At 44.2% G+C, this 20,181-nt stretch overlaps 1 protein-coding gene across 4 annotated transcripts; it reads left to right on the top strand.

Moving 5' to 3' along the window:
• The first annotated feature begins 550 nt into the window (after window positions 1–550).
• On the top strand, window positions 551–7,992 carry LOC147866269 (DNA topoisomerase 2-like). Of its 4 annotated transcripts, none has more exons than XM_087316642.1 (21): window positions 551–665; window positions 1,197–1,790; window positions 1,884–2,176; window positions 2,311–2,377; window positions 2,457–2,727; window positions 2,824–3,023; window positions 3,118–3,327; window positions 3,407–3,520; window positions 3,596–3,706; window positions 3,801–3,965; window positions 4,038–4,223; window positions 4,302–4,457; window positions 4,537–4,670; window positions 4,742–4,910; window positions 5,019–5,207; window positions 5,289–5,475; window positions 5,543–6,021; window positions 6,137–6,263; window positions 6,369–6,454; window positions 6,568–6,640; window positions 7,031–7,992. In XM_087316642.1, exons 1-21 carry the CDS (start codon window positions 621–623, stop codon window positions 7,795–7,797), a joined length of 4,623 nt encoding a protein of 1,540 aa, XP_087172768.1. In that variant the 5' UTR covers window positions 551–620; the 3' UTR covers window positions 7,798–7,992. The 4 variants fall into 4 exon arrangements, with proteins under 4 accessions (XP_087172768.1, XP_087172767.1, XP_087172766.1 ...); XM_087316641.1 differs by having other exon boundaries at window positions 6,369–6,457; XM_087316640.1 differs by having other exon boundaries at window positions 7,025–7,991.
• Window positions 7,993–20,181: the final 12,189 nt, after the last annotated feature.

Here is a 20,181-nt window from a genome sequence, read left to right as displayed (position 1 = left end):
TTAGGTATATGTAGTAGTATTGTTATAATATAGTGTTAAGTATAGTAGGGAGTTTAATATAATGCTAAGGTATAGAATATACTAAACTCCCTATTATAGACTATACCTTAACATTATACTAAACTCCCTACTATACATACTTAACAATGAACAATATACGAAAAAGAAGAAGAATGAGTGTTTGTTGTTTTCTAGTGAATTAATTAATCCTTACTGCGTAAATTTATTTTGCAAAACGAATGGTTTTATAATATTCTTGGGGCTATTTCTTATTCTCGAATATTACGACACGAATATCATGCATGGCGAATATCACGAATGTGTATGTGTCAATGAATGATACATAAAAAAGCACACTCTTTTCTCCTTCCTTCTCCATGCGCGCGCGTTGATGTTTGTAAATTGTGAGAGCCTCCACCAAAAAAGAAAAACCAAATCCTCCCCCTCCCATTTGAAATTTGTGTTCCCGCCTTTCTACACACACACACACACGCACGCACAGAGCTACTGGGTCACCCACCCACAGAGAGCAACAGAGCCGAGAGAGACAGAGAGAGAGAGCGAGCGAGAGAGTGTCTGTCTGTGAAATACTCAAGCCCGCTCAAACCAACCAAGCTCCCATGGAAACTGACCGGGAAAACGTGGACATCCTCCCCAAGAAGAAGGTTAGCGCTTTAATCTTTCTTACACTCGCAGTTTTTTCCTGGCTTCCTTTGCCAGTTTTTCCTTCTTATTGGACACGCCTTCTACCTCAACGTTACAACTTAGGCATGTTCTCTCTCGCGCTCTCTCTCTCTCTCTCTCTCTCACAAGAGAGAACCTTCTTTCGATTTCACTTTGGATATGCCCCTGTTCCACCCAAAGTTTTTGCGTTTCTTCCCGGCAGACAACATTCCAGCCCTCCCATTTTTGCGCACTTTTGGCTTGATTTTTATAATTTCCTCGATGGTCTCATCGTGCGTTGTCTTTCCTTGATTTCGTTTGGTCTTTCTATATGTTTTTTTCCATTGCAGTAAATGCAATGTGTTTTTTCCCTCCACATGTTCCTACACGCGCTTTTCCTTCCTGCCATTTTCATGGAGATCTTTTATATTTTCTGAATCGTTGTAGATCACATATGTATATCATCAGAATTTAATAGATGTCGTTAATATCCCTTTCTCTTTAATATTTGGATATTTCCTGCTTATGTACAGGCCTCCAAATCCAAAGCTTCCAGTGAAAATGCGGCCAAGAAGTCTTCGGTCAAGCCTCTTCAGTCCAGCTCCGTTTCTAATGTTGCTGGAGGCAACCAGGAAAAGACTATCGAGGAAATGTATCAGAAGAAGACGCAGCTGGAACATATTTTGCTCAGACCTGATACTTATGTTGGTTCCATAGAGAAGCACACTCAGGCTCTTTGGGTTTATGAAGATCAGACATTGGTTTGTCGGAATATAACCTATGTGCCAGGGTTGTATAAAATATTTGATGAGATCCTGGTTAATGCAGCAGACAACAAACAAAGAGATCCTTCCATGGATTCTGTGAAAGTGGAGATAAATGTAGAACAAAACTTCATAAGTGTATACAACAATGGAGATGGTGTCCCAGTTGAGATTCATGGAGAAGAAGGGGTGTATGTCCCTGAGATGATATTTGGGCATCTTCTGACAAGTAGCAACTATGATGATACACAGAAGAAGACAACCGGTGGAAGAAATGGTTATGGAGCAAAGTTGGCAAACATTTTTTCTACAGAATTTATCATTGAGACAGCTGATGGAAGACGTTTGAGAAAATATAAACAGGTAGGCTCACTGTTTTTTGCCATCCCATCATTGTTTAGATCCCAGCTATCTCCATAATGGTCCCTATCTTATATAATTGGACTTGTAAAACAGGTTTTCAGGGATAACATGAGCTCGAAGTCGGAACCTATAATTACAGCTTGCAAGGCCAGTGAAAATTGGACAAAGGTTACGTTCAGGCCAGACCTTGCCAAGTTTCACATGGAAAAGCTGGAGGATGACGTCGTGGCTCTAATGAGTAAGCGAGTACTTGATATAGCTGGTTGTCTTGGGAAATCAGTCAAGGTAGAGCTGAACGGTCAGCGGTTGCCGGTCAAATCGTTTCAGGATTATGTTGGCCTCTATCTTGACACTGTAAATAAGAAGCGAGAAGAGCCACTTCCCAGGTGTGAAGACCTACTAAGACAATTTTAGAGTTTGACTTTATTAAGCTGAAGATCATGGGTTACATTTGCTGGTATAATCTATCTTCCGTTTTCAAGGTATCTGACCTTTATCCGTTTTTTCTTTGCGGCCTTAGAATTTATGAGCGTGTTAATGATCGGTGGGAAGTCTGTGTCAGCCTAAGTGATGGTCAATTTCAACAAGTAAGATTCAGCCTCCTTTAAATTTTTGGGTTAAATATACTATTCATATCTAATCTCTCACCTAAAATCCGTTCCTCAGGTGAGCTTTGCTAATTCAATTGCCACAATCAAAGGAGGCACTCACGTGCAGTATGTAACTGATCAGATTGTGAATCATGTCATGAGTATTGTGAATAAGAAGAACAAGAATGCGGGGGTGAAACCATTCCAAATTAAGAATCACATGTGGGTCTTTGTGAACTCTCTTATTGATAATCCGGCCTTCGATTCACAAACAAAAGAAACGTTAACTACGAGGCAAAGTAGCTTTGGCTCAAAGTGTGAACTCTCGCCAGATTTCATGAAGAAATGTAAGTAGAAATTTCTGTGCACTGCATCTGATTCACTTATAATGGCAGCACTAGAGATTTTTCAGGGCTTCTTAATCATTGGGTGCTCGTGAACAGTTGCCAAATGTGGTGTAGTTGAGAATGTTTTGACCTGGGCTGACTTCAAGCAAAGCAAAGAGCTAAAGAAAAACGACGGTGCAAAGAGACAAAGGCTTACAGGCATCACTAAGCTCGACGATGCGAATGATGCTGGTGGCAGATACTCGGATGACTGTACCTTGATATTGACCGAAGGAGATTCAGCAAAAGCGCTTGCGGTACGCTGCTTTGTTTACCTTCCATTCTGGGGATACATCGGTGATTCACATTGATTTGTTTATTCATCGATTGTGTTGTTTCTGGTTTGTGCAGATGAGTGGTATCAGCGTAGTTGGACGTAACCGATATGGCGTATTCCCACTTCGAGGAAAGCTGTTGAATGTTAGGGAGGCCAGTCACAAGCAAATCATGGAAAACATGGAAATAAATTACATCAAACAGATTCTAGGGCTGCAGCATGGGAAAGAGTACACCAGTGTTAAGTCTCTTCGATATGGTCATTTGATGATAATGACAGATCAGGTGTGGCCTCAAATTAAAATATTGCGAGCTGACTTATGTGTGTCTGTCTACTTGGCTCTCTAATCAAGAATAAGTGCAGGATCATGATGGTTCTCACATCAAAGGCTTGCTCATCAACTTCATCCATTCCTTCTGGCCATCCCTCTTGAAAGTTCCAGATTTTCTTGTGGAGTTCATCACACCTATTGTGAAGGTCTGTTTCAAAGCCGCTCTTTTAGACTGAAACAATGGTCTGTTCTATCGTATTAAACGTTGATTATTGGTTCAGGCTACACATAAAAATGGAAAGGTTCTATCCTTCTATACAATGCCAGAATATGAGACATGGAAAGAATCCCTGGATGGGAGAACATCAGGCTGGAGTATCAAGTACTATAAGGTTTGCTTAAACATATACATGAGAGGGTGGGGCCTTCCGTTGGTTGATTCGCCTAATTAATTGCTTACCACTCTTCACCTTTCCCACGTCATAGGGTCTGGGTACCAGTACTGCCAAAGAAGGTAAAGAATACTTCAGAGATCTGGATAAAAACAGGAAGAAATTCGCATGGGAGACAGAGGAAGATGGGGAGTCCATTGAAATGGCATTCAGCAAGAAAAAGATTGATGCTCGCAAGAGCTGGCTGCGCAACTTTGAAGTAAGAGGTGGTTGTCTTATCGGTTAACTCTGTTGTTGTAAGGTAGCTAACGGAGGGAATATTTTCATGTAGCCTGGAACTTACCTTGATCAATCAGTTAAGGTCATCAAATATAGTGACTTTGTTAATAAGGAGTTGATCCTGTTCTCCATGGCTGATCTATCGAGGTCCATTCCATCAATGGTGGATGGATTAAAGCCAGGACAGCGGAAGATCCTTTTCTGTTCTTTCAAGCGCAATTTCGTTACTCAGGCGAAGGTATACTGCCATTAATTATTTTTACATCATTTTGTATCTTGTTGGTTGCCAATAGTTGAGTGGTGTCTGTTTCCATAGGTAGCACAATTTTCAGGTTATGTTTCAGAGCATTCTGCCTACCACCATGGTGAACAGAGTCTTGTAAGCACCATCATAGGAATGGCACAGAATTATGTTGGTAGCAATAATATCAATTTGCTAGCCCCTCTTGGTCAGTTTGGAACGAGAAGTCAGGTAACATTCCCACTCGAAAAGATAGGCTTCCCATTTGTTTCTGCCAAATTCAAAATTTGACTGTTGATTTTCTACTCAGGGTGGTAAAGATCATGCAAGTGGTCGATATATTTTTACGTGCCTCTCTCCAATCACACGTTTCCTCTTCCCCAAAGAGGATGACATTCTCCTGGATTATCTTAAAGAAGATGGTCAATCTATTGAGCCCATCTGGTAAGTGTACTAAATTCAATCTATATGATGATTCTGTTATTCAAGGTTTTGACATATCCAACTATTTCCAGGTACTGTCCCATTATACCTCTGGTGCTTGTGAATGGGAGTGAAGGAATTGGCACTGGATGGAGCACGTTCGTTCCAAACTATAACCCGAGAGACATTGTGTCCAATATTCATCGGCTTCTTGATGGAGAGCCTGTGGAACCAATGGATCCATGGTACAAACGATTCCAGGTATCTTTGGGCGGTTTCTTTTTGCATTCTGTTTTTTGTTTTTTTCGGGGGTTGGGGGTGGGCAACCAACATGTGAGTGGACGGTTCTTTGTTTGTGAAATTTTCTAGGGGACGATCGAGCACACTGTTACCAAAGAGTCAGGGAGAACTTATACACTTACTGGTGTGTACGAACTAGTTGATGACACTACAATAAGGATCACCGAGCTTCCTGTTCGGAGATGGACTCAGGATTATAAGGAATTCCTTGAAGGAATGATGGCCCCCACAGATAAGACCAAAGAACCATTCATTAAGGTGCCATTCTGTTTTTTTTTTATCCCATAATGTCACTAGGAAAGCAGCGAAGATCCAAACGTTTGCATTGCAACATTGCAGGACTATCGCGAACACAACACGGACACGCAAGTCAACTTCGAAGTGCAGCTAACTGAGAGCAACATGGCTATTGCGATTGCGGAGGGTATCCCCAAGAAGTTCAAGTTAACGACATCGATAAGCACGAGCAACATGCATCTGTTTGATGCTCGTGGCGTCATCCAAAAATATGAAACTCCAGAGCAAAGTATCCTTTTGTTCATTCGAATTTTCTGTTCTATATTAATTAGCTGTGCTCCTTGACGAAAGCATAGTCCTGGAGGCGTTTTATTCCATCCGTCTTGAGTTGTATGTGAAACGAAAGAAAATCTTGCTGGAGAACCTGCAGCTGGAGCTTCTTAAGCTGGATAACAGGGTGCGGTTTGTGCTTGGTGTGGTTGAAGGTGAGATAATTGTGAACAATAGGAAACGAGCAGAACTTCTGGCGGAGTTGAAGCTCAAGGGATTCACCCCTTTCCCAAAGAAGTCAAAGTCTTCGGAACCCGTAGTGGCTGGGACGGAAAATGCTGACGCAGAGGAAGGGGATGACGCAGATGACGCAGGGAAAGGCGTGATAGCAGCGGCGGACTATGAGTACCTACTGTCCATGGCCATAGCCAGCTTAACTTTGGAGAAAGTGCAAAGCCTGTGCAACGAACGGGATAAGTTGGAGGGTGATGTGGAAGAGATGAGACGAGCTACCCCCAAGTCACTGTGGAAGAAGGACCTTGACGCTTTCCTTCAGCAATTAGATGTATGCCTATGCCTGCTTCTTCTTCTGTTAAAAAGCTCCACCAGAAACAAACCTGGTGTCAAACATGAGTTTCTTCATCTTCTATCTGTCTAACATTGGGGTTTATGTAAAACAGGCTCAAGAATTGGAGGAAGCCAAGGAGGAGGAATATGAGATGAAGCATATGTCCAAAGAAGGCGGGAGGCCGCCAACAAAGCGGGCTCCTGCTAAGAAAGCGGCTGCAACCACAACCGCTCATGCTGGTGGGAAAATCTGTTATTATCAATTGAAACGTTACAAATCGCTATTAGTATTATTATTATCATCATTAAGCTAAAAGTGTGAGTTCAATTAATTGTGCTGCGCAGCAAAACCCTCTGGACAGTCGAGAGCTGCTCCCGCATCCAAGAAAGCACAAGCTGCTTCCAACCCACCACCACCTGTAGCTCCTCCCGTGGTGAGTTTTATTTATAAATGGGAGTAAATGCATGGTAACGGTTACGGTGTTTAGATAGACGTTCTTCTGCTTTTTACCCTGCCTTGACTTCTCTGTTGTTTGTCTTGCAGTCTGTTGAAAGCGATGATGAAGAAGGTCTTGGCTTGAGCCTGCGTCAGCGCTTGGCAGCGTATAATAATGGAGGTAACGACAATTGTTTATCCTGCATCATCGTATGTTATTAGAATATATGGCCATCTATTTTTGTTTTTGAAACATGAATACGTAATGTGGGGGAAAGAACAGAGTGCGTAGTAGCAGTAGCAGCAGCAGCAGCAGCAGTAGTAGTATGCTTTCCACCTGTCTTAGTATAATAATATGTCACGTTGTGATCATGTTTAGTTATTGTTCATGACAGTTTGTATAGATTTGGCATGACTTCCTGGCAGTAATTTCATGTCTAGGTTTGTGTGAATAGGATGGAATGCACTACCATTGGCTTTGCTTGCGTCTAAGCATGCTTTTTATATTTAGTAAGACACTGACTGTCTCTTCTTCCTCTGATTTATTATTGGTGTTGATGACTAGTTTCAGTGCCAGCACACACCAAAGCTGCTGAGAAGACAACATCAGCAGCTTCAGCGGAAGCAATCTCTGGTCTGGACGAAGTGATGGATGAGCAAGAAAGCATAGAATTTAAGCCCAAGGCTGGATCAAGTAGGGGAATGTCCAAAAGGCTGGTGATAGAGAGTGAGAGTGAGAGTGAGAGTGAGAGTAAGAGTGAGGAGGAAGGCAGCTCTGACTGGGACACTGGGAAGCCGGCACAAGCCAAGAAAGCAGGAGGTAGAGCAGCAGCTGATGGGGCGAAGAAGAAAGGAAGCAGCAGCAGAACAAGAGGTACAAAAGTTGAGGATGGCAGGAAGGCGGCAAGGAAGAGGAGGGGTGGTGGTAACGAGGCTGCCAATGCCAAGTCCAAAGGACAGAAGCTCATTGATGAGGTGCTGGCGCCGGCTGTTTCTGCTTTGGAGATCCAAGAAGAATCGCCCCTCCCCATTCATGCTCAGAAGGTGAGGCGTATGCGTCCCTCCCCATTCAGCAAGAAGAGTGGCTCTGTACTCTCCCGGAGGATTGCAGATGAGCAGCAGCAGGAAATGGAGGTCAATGAATCTGGGAATGCTAATAATGCTACTGCTGTGAGCCGCCCGAAACGAGCCAATCGCACGGCTGTCCATTACGTTATCAGTGACGATGACGACGACGACAAGCATGAGAATGAGGATAAGGAGGACGAGGACGAGGGCAGCGATGTCCAGGAGGAGTCTGATTTCGCAGCAGAAGACGACGATGAATCCTCTGAGTAGGGAAGAAGAAGAAGAAGAAGAAGAAGAAGAAGAAGAAGAAAAACTGCTCATGGCATGTCTTTGTGAGATTGATGAAGGAAGGAGAGGAGAAGGAGGAGGCTGGCCGTGGCTGATCATCAACTTGACGATGGCCTGCTGGCTACTAACCAACCAACCAACCAATGAACTAGCTTTTGCAAACACAACTTTTAACTCTACTCTTGTAATCATGTTTTTGTTGGGTTTGGTAAAGAAAACATTCTTCTCGTTTTGCAGAGAGGGGTACCCACGCCAACATCATTCATGTTTGTTTGTTACTAGTTGAGAGGGGTGGGGTGGGGTCTTTTGGGCATTTTCTGTCTTCCCTCCATTTAGTTAGGTAGACAAAGTTTAGGAAGTCTTTGAGGGGTGCACTCATAACATTTGAGACATCCACCCCACTCTTGTGTGACAAAGAAAGAAAGAGATGACGATATATGCTTTTCAACGTTGGATGTGGCTTATTGGGTGCCAACACTCTTTTTTGTTTGTTTGTTTAAATGAATTATGCTTAATTCTCATTATTTACTTAGTAGGATTGACCTCTATATAGTTGACCCACACATTTAAATAAAAGGTGGGATCAAAACAATGAGGTTGATCTATTGAGAGAGAGAGAGAGAGAGAGAGAGAGAGAGAGAGAGAGAGAGAGTATCAATGTCACTGTCCATGAATGTTGTGCTGTACTTGAACACCCAATTATAACCAATTGGCTTTTTGTTGGTTTTTGAGGTTGGAACTAAATCCCGAGTATCATTGGGGATCTTGGATAAAATTATGGTCATGTCCTCTTGTATAGAATACTACGGTACAACTTACCACGTGATAAATTATGGTCATGCCCGTAATAGGTAACTTCTAAGTAAGTTTCGGGTTCTTGGTCGAGTGTCCATCATGAATGGATAATGAAGTGCCATGTACTCGCTTGTCTCTAGCATTCCTTCGCTTCTCATTGTAATAATGCATGTATGCAATGCTGCCAAAGAAGAAGCAAAGGAGGAAGATCCAGTCTCAATAAACGTGTGCCCCAAGGGACTATGCACTTGAAAAGAATCCCGACGTGCAGAACAAGAAGAGAGTGTTACCAAATTTGCACTCATTGAGCTACCTCTCTCGAAATCAGAAGCCCAACCAGTAGTGCTTCTTGATCCAATATTGACCAACGATAGTAGTTCCGAGCTCGAACACCCCGAAGATAGCCGCCCACCTCAAGAGGTACCAAAGGATTCAGAAATAGACACAAAGAAAATGGGTGCATTGGCTGGAGATTTCGAATGTCAAATGAACCCGTTTTCCAAATTCTCCTCTATGTAGGCTCGAAGGACTTCTAGCTCGGTTGGTGACAAGTTGTAGATCGGTCCCCACGGTGTATCTTTCCCTGGTTGTAAATCAATGGACAATCATACTATCGATGGTGAGGAAGAGTACTGGCTTGTATCTTATTAAACATGTCAGCATAATGATAATACTTCTCTAGAAGTTGAACTATGGTCTATGGATTCCTTTTTAGTGGTGCTAGAAGGTTTCATAGATAATGTGAATACAAACATTGATTCCTTGTTCTTTCCTCATGTAGTTAATGTAGCGAAATGGTTGAAACCTTATGAGTAGATTCTTGGGGTTGTTGATACTGAATTTCTCTTGTTTTCCAATCTATGTTCGGATTGTTTAACTCGAACCATGGATTTCGGATATCTGATGAGCTTGGGAAAAATTCTTATAAATGAAGCAAGAATTAGCTCCGCAATCTAGGAGTGCCAAGACATGTATTGGAGGAGTACTTTTAGTACTAATTGTTACTTGAGCTAGGAAGACATTGTGAATTTGCTTAGTGGGAATGGAATGACTAATGGGTTGCACAGATCTAGGGTTGTCCAACTAAACGACTCCTATTTTGGTTGGACTTAGTCGTTTAACGCTTCTTCCAGTTGACTAAGGACTTCAAATTTGTTTGATAGGCTTGGGCTATTAGAACTATCAGACACTCCTAATGAAATAGATTCAAACTTAATACTATTAGTACTAGCGTCTATTTGATTTACATGTCTTCTTGGCGTATGGGGATAGTCTGCAATATGCCCTGGTCCACCGCAATAAAGATATAGTCCATTTGCTCGACGTCGCTGCTTTTCCTTTTCCGATAATGGTCTGCGACGACATGTAATGTCGATTTCCATCGCGGTTGGAGTATTTGTTGGAACACATTATATGACTCCCTTGCAAATGGTTTCGCTACAACTGAGGCATATGTGGGCTCTGACCTTGTTCTTGGCATTTGTAATTGACGTTCCGAACGTCGTTTGAAAAGTTTGTTATTGCAACGCACCGTTCAACTAATTGCCTCTGTGAGCGACTTTGGTTCTTTGGGAAAAGTCAGGAGTAAATCTTTGACATCATTTCAAAGGCCATATCGAAACTGCTCTATCAATGCTAGATCAACCTAGGGAATATCGACGGCGAGTAGATGGAAATCCGCAACATAGGCTGAGGTTGGACGATCACCTTGATGCAATCTTCAGATTTTATTGATTGCCGTCCTAGCGCTATTGGTGTCCCCAAAACCGTCTTTAAACTTGCTAATAAATTCCTCAAAATTATTTAACAATGGAGATCTTTGTTCTAATAAAGGTGCGAACCATGCAAAAGATGGGCCACTAAGCAACGTGCCTACTAATCCCACTCGTGATCCATTGGGGGAATTTTGGGAAGAATGCATTTGAACTACAAGATGTACTTGATTAAGGAATCCTCTGAATTGTGATCGCATTCCGTCGAATTTTGTAGGAAGACCGATCTTGCGTTCTTTATGAATTCCTTGAGTACTTGGTCCTTGTTGTTGTAAGGACACAATGGTTGCCTCAAGCTGTTATACACGTAACGCCAACTCTCTGTGTTGTTGCGTTTGCTGCTTCTCTAGAGAGATTTGTTGAAGATCCCCCAACAACCGTTGATTTTCCTGTTCTACCTACTGCTACAAACTTTTCTTTCAAGCACTACAACTCCGAGAGGACAAATTGGTATTCTTGAACGCTAACAATTGCCATAGTATTGGAGGAAGGAAGGATAAGAAGATTTGTATGAAGGGAATGAGGGGTACGAAGATGAGAACGAAGCATTCGGTTCAAACGGTTAGGAATGGTACTAAGACAGAGAGGGAATTAGTACTAGAGATGAGGATTAGTACTAAGAGGAAAAAAGGGTGTAGAATTCGAGAGAGAGAGAGAGAGAGAGAGAGAGAGAGAGAGAGAGAGAGAGAGAGAGAGAGAGAGAGAGAGAGAATGATGATAACAAATGATATATTATATTATATGAAGAGAATATACAAGAATAACTAGAAGGCTTAACACTGGCATTGAACCGAATTGGTTCTCAATAATGCCATGTGCCTCTTTTTACAGTATGCTTAGGAGTACTCTTGACATTTTTAGAATGTTTTAGAGAAATCTAGAATATACATGGATGTCCTAAGTGAAATAATAAATGGAAAAAATATTTTTTGTATTACAATATATAACTTTGTTGAGAGATCAAGCTCAACTTAGTTTAGTTAGTTAGTCAACACATGTAACTTAGTAGTTACCTAGATAGAATCTTGTTAGTGTGTTGACCATAAAGCCTTAAATAGGATTTTGTACTTGAGTGGGATATATTGTAGATCCACCACTCCATGCTCATTTAATATAGGACTTACACGTTGTACCTATATTCTCCTAGCACATGTGCACCCTTGCACATGAAACCTATATATACCTCATTGAAGGTATTTTTGTATTTTGATGATAGTTGATGATATTTACCTTTTAATATACTTTATCATCCCCCATCTTGTTTTGAGTTCATAAGTGTACTTCTCTCTCTCTCTCGCTTCCTCTCACGCACACATACACGCACTTATCACTTAATCTTCTACTACGCAATCGCTTAACTTAATCACATAATTAGGTAATAATTATTCCTTAATTAATTACCTAATCCTTAACATGGTATCAGAGCATGCGGTTTAGAAAATCCACTAAGCCCACCCGACTTCGTGATTGTGTGTTCAAAACGCTGACGACAAATTCCGGCCATCCGTTACCGTAGTGCCGCTACATAGCACAAGTACGTGATCGAAGAAAGAAGAGCCAACATGGAAGACACAAAACAACATGAACACACAAATGGGTAACTCGCTCCCTAGCGAAAAGCTAGACCGGAGCAATTATTCATCTTGGGAGTACAAGATGACCCAATACCTCGTTGGCCAAGGGTATTGGATCTACATCAACGATGCACTCAAGAAAAAGCCCGATAACACAAACGCCAACTACCCAACGTGGGAGCAAGGAGCGAGTCGGGTAATGTATTGCTTGGCAACATGTGTCCACGACCATATGCTTAGCCACATTCGAGATGCCAAGACGCCTAAAGAGGCGTGGGAGAACTTAAAGGAAATGTTCGCCGCCAACACGACCGCCCGCAAACTTTAACTCCGGCAAGAGTTGAATAACATTCGGCAAAAAGACATGTCCGTGTCAGACTACACAACCAAAATCAAGAGCATTTGTGACTCACTTGGCTCCATCAACATAAACGTCGACGAAGACGAGATGGTTCAAGTATGCTTGGGCGGCCTCACACAACGATTTGATCCACTACGAACGGAAATCTTGGCGAGAGAAAACCCTCCTTCATTCTTCGACCTCCAATCAATGTTATTGGTCGAAGAAAACCACGTCCGAACCAAAAGCAAGGCACCATAAGGACAAATGTTCTTCTCGAATTCAGACGGTGGTTGAGGAAGAGGTTGTGGCGGTAGAAGAGGAAGCCATTGAGGAACCTTTGAAAGAAGGGGGAGCTTCCAAGAAGGGGGAGCTTCCAAACTTGCATCAAGAATGTCTTGCACGTGCCCACAATAACAAAGAATTTGGTTTTGGTTCTCCATATCGTGGAGCAAGGCATGCAAGTCCGCTTCAACAAAGAAGGATGCTTCATCGAGAAAGATGGTCGAGTCGTAGCTAAGGGGTGGAGAGAAGGCCGAATGTTCATCCTCGATTCGAACGAGGTGAAATCAACAATGTACGGTAAAGGTCTCAAAACCGAGACAAGCATCGAGTTGTGGCACAAGAGAATCGACTACATAAACCTCCAACGGCTTCGAGCGATGCAAACCAAGGGAGTCATCATCGGACTTCCGACATTCGAGTCGAAACGAGTCGACCGAGTATGCGAAGCGTGTTAACTCGGCAAACAACATCGACTCCCATTCCCGAAGGAGAGCTCTGCAAGCAAAGGCCTCCTCGACGTCATACACTCGGATGTATGGGTACCAGCTCAAACGCCGACGATCGGCGGATGCCGATTCTACGTCACCTTCATCGACGACTACTCGCAATACGCGTGGATCTACCCGATGAAGAAGAAGAGCGAAGTGTTCTCCCACTTCCAAAAGCTCAAGGGGCAAGTCGAAAAAGAAACCGGTCGGCACATTCGATGCCTACGATCGGATGGAGGCAAGGAGTACTTCTCCGAAGAATTCATCTCCTACCTCCAAAGTGGAGGCATTCGTAGAGAATTCTCATGCCGACACACACCCCAACAAAATGGAGTCGCCGAAAGGAAGAATCGGCAAATACTTGAGGTAGCACGCGCCATGATGCATGAGAAGCACATGCCGAATTTCTATTGGGCCGAAGCGGCATCCACAACCGTCTATCTCATGAACTGGTGCACCACCAATGGAGTCCATGAGCTAACTCCCTACGAGCTCCTCATCGGAAGGAAGCCGATCCTGTCGCATCTCAGAGTGTTCGGAAGCATTGCGAATGTATGCATCCTGAACAAACAACGACTGAAGCCCGACGCGAAGTCAGAGAAATGTATCCTCGTAGGATACGTGTCCGAGAAGAAGGCGTACAAGTGCTACAAACCGTCGACGCGAGAAGTTTGCGTAGGTCGAGACATAGTCTTCGACGAGTACGCATCATGGTACGCACCAGACACCTCTTCGACTCGGACTACACTCGATGTGGATTACGCTGAACAAGAGGTAGAAGCCGAAGATCAACTCACGCATATGAACGAAGAAAGTCCGATTACGACAAAGCCTAGTGGGCCACAAGAGCCCCCACACGACCCAAGCACGTCGCGACCAAGTATGAACTTGGACAAAGGCAAAGGTAAGATGCCCGGATACGAAGTTGACCACCCCGACGACAATGATTCGGATGGATCGGCTCCCTCAGTAGACAGTGAATTTGGTGTACCCATCATGCGTACACCCGGAGTAAAGAAGGCGCTCACATCGGCGAGCGAAAAACTTCGACGCTCTTCTAGAGAGAAGAATCCCGTCACTCGGCTCGGCTACAACGAGTATATGGCCCATCATTACGCCTTCACGATGAAGGTAGCAGCCGAACAAGAGCCCAAGAGCTCCACCAAAGCGGCTCGTCACCCATGATGGGTGGAAGTACTCGACCTTCACCCACACACTACAAGCCTTCGTCATCGGCTTGAGGGGGAGGAACTGAGATTGCCACGGCGAGGAAAGCCGAAGGCCGGACGGAAGCTGCACAGAAGCCGACATCGGAAGCCGGACGCCTCACACTTGAGCTTGAGGGGGGTGTTGAGAGATCAAGCTCAACTTAGTTTAGTTAGTTAGTCAACACATGCAACTTAGTAGTTACCTAGATAGAATCTTGTTAGTGTGTTGACCATAAAGCCTTAAATAGGATTTTGTACTTGAGTGGGATACATTGTAGATTCACCACCTCATGCTCATTTAATATAGGACTTACACGTTGTACCTATATTCTCCTAGCACATGTGCACCCTTGCACATGAAACCTATATATACCTCATTGAAGGTATTTTTGTATTTTGATGATAGTTGATGATATTTACCTTTTAATATACTTTATCATCCCCCATCTTGTTTTGAGTTCATAAGTGTACTTCTCTCTCTCTTCCTCTCACGCACACATACACACACTTATCACTTAATCTTCCGCTACGTAATCGCTTAACTTAATCACATAATTAGGAAATAATTATTCCTTAATTAATTACCTAATCCTTAACAAGCTTAATGGTAGGACCTCAACCTATGTGACATAAGGTCATGGGTTCAAATCCTTTTGAAGCCATACCACGCTATATCATGACAGGCAATCACTGGTTTCAGACAAATGGGAATCAAAGAGACGAGTGACGTCCCCGCTCGACACAAAATTATAATCCTTGGCCACAGGATGAACCTACCTAGAAACCCCCGCCACCCCAAACAAGAATCGAGTCATGCGATACCCATCATATGCTACAACTGTCACAAACTAGGGTATTACGCAACTCGATGCCCAGAAAATGATTGAGGGAAGGCCCCGTCTGTCAATACAATCACGACGGAGGTTCAGTAGGTGACCACCTATACCGAATTATCCTCAACTACGCAGTCAAGGTGACGGAAGAAATCAACAAGGTGTTGCGAGTCGGTTTTATTCCGCCAGTAAAGCAAGCCACATGGCTCAGTTCAATTGTTGTAGTGCCGAAGAAGAATGACAAAATTTGGGTCTACGTCGATTACCGGAAAGTCAACGCTGCCACTATGACAAATGGTTTTCCTATGCCATTCACTGGTGGCGTTTTGGACGTAGTGGCAGGCCACGAAATCTACAGCTTCTTGGACATGTTCAATGGTGTTGAGTGAGCAAGCTCAACATGGGCTTGACCAGTTAGACAAGAGGGTAGGCCAGACCAGATTTGATCCAGTTGTCTAGGCCCACTTAGGTTGATAAGCGTAAGCTCTAGATTGGGTGAAGAAGCCGAATAACAGATCTAGACCAGATGATAGAGCGGTTACGGAAGCCATCCGGAACGTCACACCTGCCGAGTAGACCTATGTTATTAAATAGGTCCAATGTAGATAATTAGTGTCAGATGCTCTTTTAAGAGCATTGAAGGACATGTCAGTACTTCTTAACGGCCTTGACAGATGGGCTTGTATATATAAGGTGCACATAAGCACTATGTAAGGAATTGAGCATTTTTTGTAATATATTTTTTTGTTGTCTGCTCTCTCTCAGCCTCACTGTCTCTCTTGTACTCAGTGTTCTTTGTTAACGAATTGTCCATCCTCCAGATAACTAACCGACTATCAGTCACAAGCTTCCGCATCTCATTTTTTAAAATGGTATAAGAGTGTGAGGGTTGAGAAGATCCTCCCCAGTCGACGTAGCTTACTGAGACGAGTTGACATGAGTAGTTATCTCAAAAAAGGAAGAACACAAACATGGACAGAGGCATGGGTGGTGCTCTTTTGACAATGAAGTTGGAGAGAAGCAACTACGCATCTTGGGAATACAAGATGCACCAGTACCTGCTCGGGCATGACTACTGGAGTTACATCCAAGGAGAAAATGAAGTAGCACCGGAGTCGGGACACAGGGATTTTCCGGCTTGGGAGCAAGGCGCAAGTAGAGTCTTGTACTGCCTTGCATGTTGTGTGCATGATTAGATGTTGGACTTCGGAATGCAAAGACACCGAAGGCGGCATGGGGAAATCTAAAGAAGATTTTCGCCGCAAGTACCATGACTCAGAAGTTGTAGCTTCGCCAAGAGCTCAACAATATCCGACAGAAGGATATGTCCGTGACCGACTACACCACGAAGATCAAGGAGATTTTCGATGTCTTAGGGTCCATCAATGTGTTGGTGGACGAGGAAGAAATGGTACAAATATGCCTTGGTGGTCTATCTACGAGGTATAGGCCAATTCGAACGGCTATTTGCAAGAGGGAAAAAACATCGTCATTCTTTGACCTGCAATCAATGCATATGGTCGAAGAAAACCGAACAAGTGCGTCAAGGAGCACACGGTCAGACAACTAGATGCTGTACACGAAGATAGATACGTCCCTTGGTCTTGGAGAACGCTGTGGATTGGCACGCAATGGGGGGGGGGGTGACAAAAAGCAGAAGCAGAGGCACAAAGGAAGTGTTGACAGTAGTGGACCCTCCACAAGTAGGGGAAGTCAGGGTGGTGCCAGAGGTGGGCAAAACAAAGCTATCGACAACTAGTACTGTGGCCAGAAGGTCACAAGGGAAGCGAGTGCTAGAAGAAGAAGGCCGAGTCAGGCAAAGCACATGGAAGTCGGTAGTGATCGCACTTCACTGAAGGCACGACGCAAGATAGAATGGATTTTGCCTTCGTAATGAAGCACAAAGCCAACTCGATGAAGATGAGCACCTTGAAACCAAACGAGGTGTGGTATGTTGATTCCAGAGCATCAAATCACATGACAAGCCATGAAGAGTGGTTTTCATATCTTGAGAAGCTGGATCGGCCGGGGGTTGTCGAAACCGACACCGATACCTCACTGTTGGCATAAAAGACCGACTCCTTCCAACAACCCCTCACATCAACACATTCAACCGGGTGTTATCCGAACTCTTCTCCCAAGCCTAGGGATTAACTTCGAAGACAAAGTGAAAACCCTTGCCCTCCTTTCCTAGTTGCCCAAATCTAAATCTAGATGAGATGATCAGGCAAGTCCTCACTGAGGACATTGGGCGAAAATGGATGGGACTCACCATCGACGAGTTGGCAAAAGCCCACCACTCGATAGAATCAATCGAGCGATCGAGCCAATCGAGAGAATAAGTTGGAAGAACGGTCAAAACTCTAGACAACCAAGAAAATGGGGGTACCGACAACGGTCGAAGTCGAGGAATAGTCGATCAAGTGACTTCTGCACTCATTGCAGAAAAACTGGTCACAACGTTTCCGACTATTGGTCACTCAAGTGGAAGGAGAGTGGTAGGCGATTCAAGCGGAACTTAGGATGATCCGACTCGAACTGTTTTGTAGCTGGCAACCAAATCAATGTTGTTGACTCTTGATCAGGAGAAATTCTCTCTCTAGAGGTGTCACAGACAAGTATAATAGAGTAGAATGAAGATAAGATTGGAGAACAAGAGAGAGGAAAAGAACAAGAACTCAACTTATAGAATCTGTAACTTGTGTTGTTCACCTTGATTAGAATCAAGGTGCACATGAGTATTTATACAAGAGGGTAGGGGTATGTAATCTAGCTAGAAATAGAGTGCATGAGGATGCACGCAATAGAGAATGCATGAGGATGCATGTAAGCTAGGAACTTCCAATGTTCAATCTACACTATATGAAGTTATTTATGAATCCTTAAATATAAGGATGCACATGTAGCTCAAGTGGTAGGGTTTGCTCAATAGAGACCATGAGGTCTTGGGTTCAATCCCTACCCTTTGTGGCATATGTCTATGACATTATCCTCCCTCTAAGGTCGCCTCCTAACACCCGCGACCGGTTTATGGGGGTATCGTTGGTGAAAAGCGCGAAGGATGATAGATTTCGAGGAGAGAGACGTGGAAAACATTGTGGAGCTGAAATGTGGGGGGAAGCGCTAACCAGAAGGCGACTGGGTTAACGCGCTCGAGGATACGAAAGGGGCCTAGCTTTTTGTAGTTGAGCTTCACGCAGGGACGGGTGGTTGCGATATGCCGACGTAGCAACCAAACCATGACACCGACTGCGAAGGTCGGCGCGACTAAGCGATGTCGGTCAGCGTGAGCTTTATACTGTTTGCCAGCGGCACGGAGCTCGAGGGAGAGGTCACGGTGGACATCTTGTAAGGTGTGGGCACGCTTCTCGGCCGACGGATTGATGGATATCTCCGGAATGGAAATGCTGAAACGAGGGTGGAAACCGTAATTTGCAAAGAATGGGGAAACTTTAGTTGAGGCATGGATACTGTTATTGTTGGAAAATTCCGCCATGGCAAGGAGGTCCACCCAATCGTCTTGTTGGTAGCTAATTGGACAATGGAGGTATTGTTCGAGGATTTGGTTGACTCTTTCGGTTTGGCCATCAGTTTGAGGGTGGTGTGCGGTTGACAAGTTCACAGAAGTCCCGAATGTTTGTAGCAGTCGGCGCCAAAAGTGGGAGATAAATTGAGGACCTCGATCAGAAGTGACATCCTCAGGCAAACCATGTAAATGGACAACATTTTTCAGAAAAAGGGCAGCTGTCTCCTCCCCCGAAATGGTTTTCGAACATGGGAAGAAGTGAGCCATCTTTTTCACGTGTCATGGTCACCGACTCGAGGAAGGTCGATGATAAAGTCCATGGAGAGAGATGCTTAAGGTCGACTGGGGATTGGAAGTGGGTGTAGAAGGCCATATGGACGATGGTGAGCCGCTTTGGAGTGAGCACAGACGTCATAAGTTTTGATAAATTCTTTGACCAATTTCCAAGGTTGAGGCCACCAAAACCCCCAAGAAAGCAATGCCAGCGTTTTGGTGACCCCAAAGTGGCCGACAAGAGGATCATCATGGCAATATTGTAGAACTCGGAGGCGATATGGGCCATCGTGATTACGATAGAGTAGCCCATCGTGAGTTGTAAAGTGATTGAGATCCGAGCTTTGCCGTTCCTGGGATGGGTTGTTGAGGCGCGCCATGATGTCAGTAGCGAAAGGGTCCGACGTGGTTGCTTGGGCAATCTCGTTGAGCAAGGAATCATCGTGCAATAGATAGGTTGCGAACATGTGGAGTTGATCGGGCCGCAATAAACAATGTGATTGCTGAGAATAAGCGTCGTTGCCTGGGCGCAATGCAAAATAGGGCTGCCGAGAGAGAGCATCCACTTTTCCATGTTGAATGCCGGGTCGGAACAAGATTTCGAAGTCGTAGTCGGCAAGAAAAGATGACCAACGAGCCTGCCTCCGATTCAATGTATGAGTGGTGGTGAAGTAGATGACATTCTTGTGGTCGGTCACCACCTGAATACGATGTTGCACCCCAACCAGATAGGGTCGCCATTCAACGAAGGCCGAGATGAGAGCTGCGAGCTCTTTGTTGTAGACCGGATAATTGATTTTCGGGCTTGTAAACTTTTGAGAGTAGAAGGAGACCGGATGTAGGGTGCCATCGTCATCAGGTTGGGACAAGACCACACCTATGGCAAAGTCGGAGGCGTCTGTTTCAACCCGGAAAGGGCGGGTGGGGTCTGGGTGGACTAACAGGGGGGCGGAGAGAAAAGCTGCTTTGAGGGCATTAAAAGCATTATGTGCTGTGGGGGTCCAAAGAAATGGAGTATCTTTTCAGGTAAGTTGGATGAGAGGTTGGACTAGGGATGAGAACCCGTCTATAAATCTTCTATAAAAGTTTGCAAAACCAAGAAACGATTGTACCTCTTTTAGCCAAGTCGGGAGAGGCCAATCAGTGATTGCGGCGACCTTGCGTTTATCCATTGTGATCCCGGTAGGTGAGATCATGTAACTCAGGAATTCCACAGAGGTCCGATCGAATTCACATTTCTCATTTTTGGCGAAGAGCCCATATTCTCGGAGT

The sequence above is a fragment of the Azolla caroliniana genome, unplaced genomic scaffold (genome assembly GCF_043228905.1).
Source record: "Azolla caroliniana isolate FFs.n. ecotype wild unplaced genomic scaffold, voAzoCaro1.0.p SCAF_3, whole genome shotgun sequence".
NCBI classification, from domain to species: Eukaryota; Viridiplantae; Streptophyta; class Polypodiopsida; order Salviniales; family Salviniaceae; genus Azolla; species Azolla caroliniana.
The sequence above is the reverse complement of the archived record's forward strand: the minus strand, read 5'-3'. Positions and strand labels throughout refer to the sequence as shown.

What these genes read in the sequence shown, in the direction of transcription:
- LOC147866269 (XM_087316639.1), top strand. Translation starts at nt 621, where the DNA reads ATGGAAACTGACCGGGAAAACGTGGACATCCTCCCCAAGAAGAAG. An exon ending in ATTTCGTTACTCAGGCGAAG is followed by an intron (nt 4,224 to 4,301) that starts GTATACTGCCAT and finishes CTGTTTCCATAG; the next exon opens with GTAGCACAATTTTCAGGTTA. An exon ending in CATGGTACAAACGATTCCAG is followed by an intron (nt 4,911 to 5,018) that starts GTATCTTTGGGC and finishes GAAATTTTCTAG; the next exon opens with GGGACGATCGAGCACACTGT.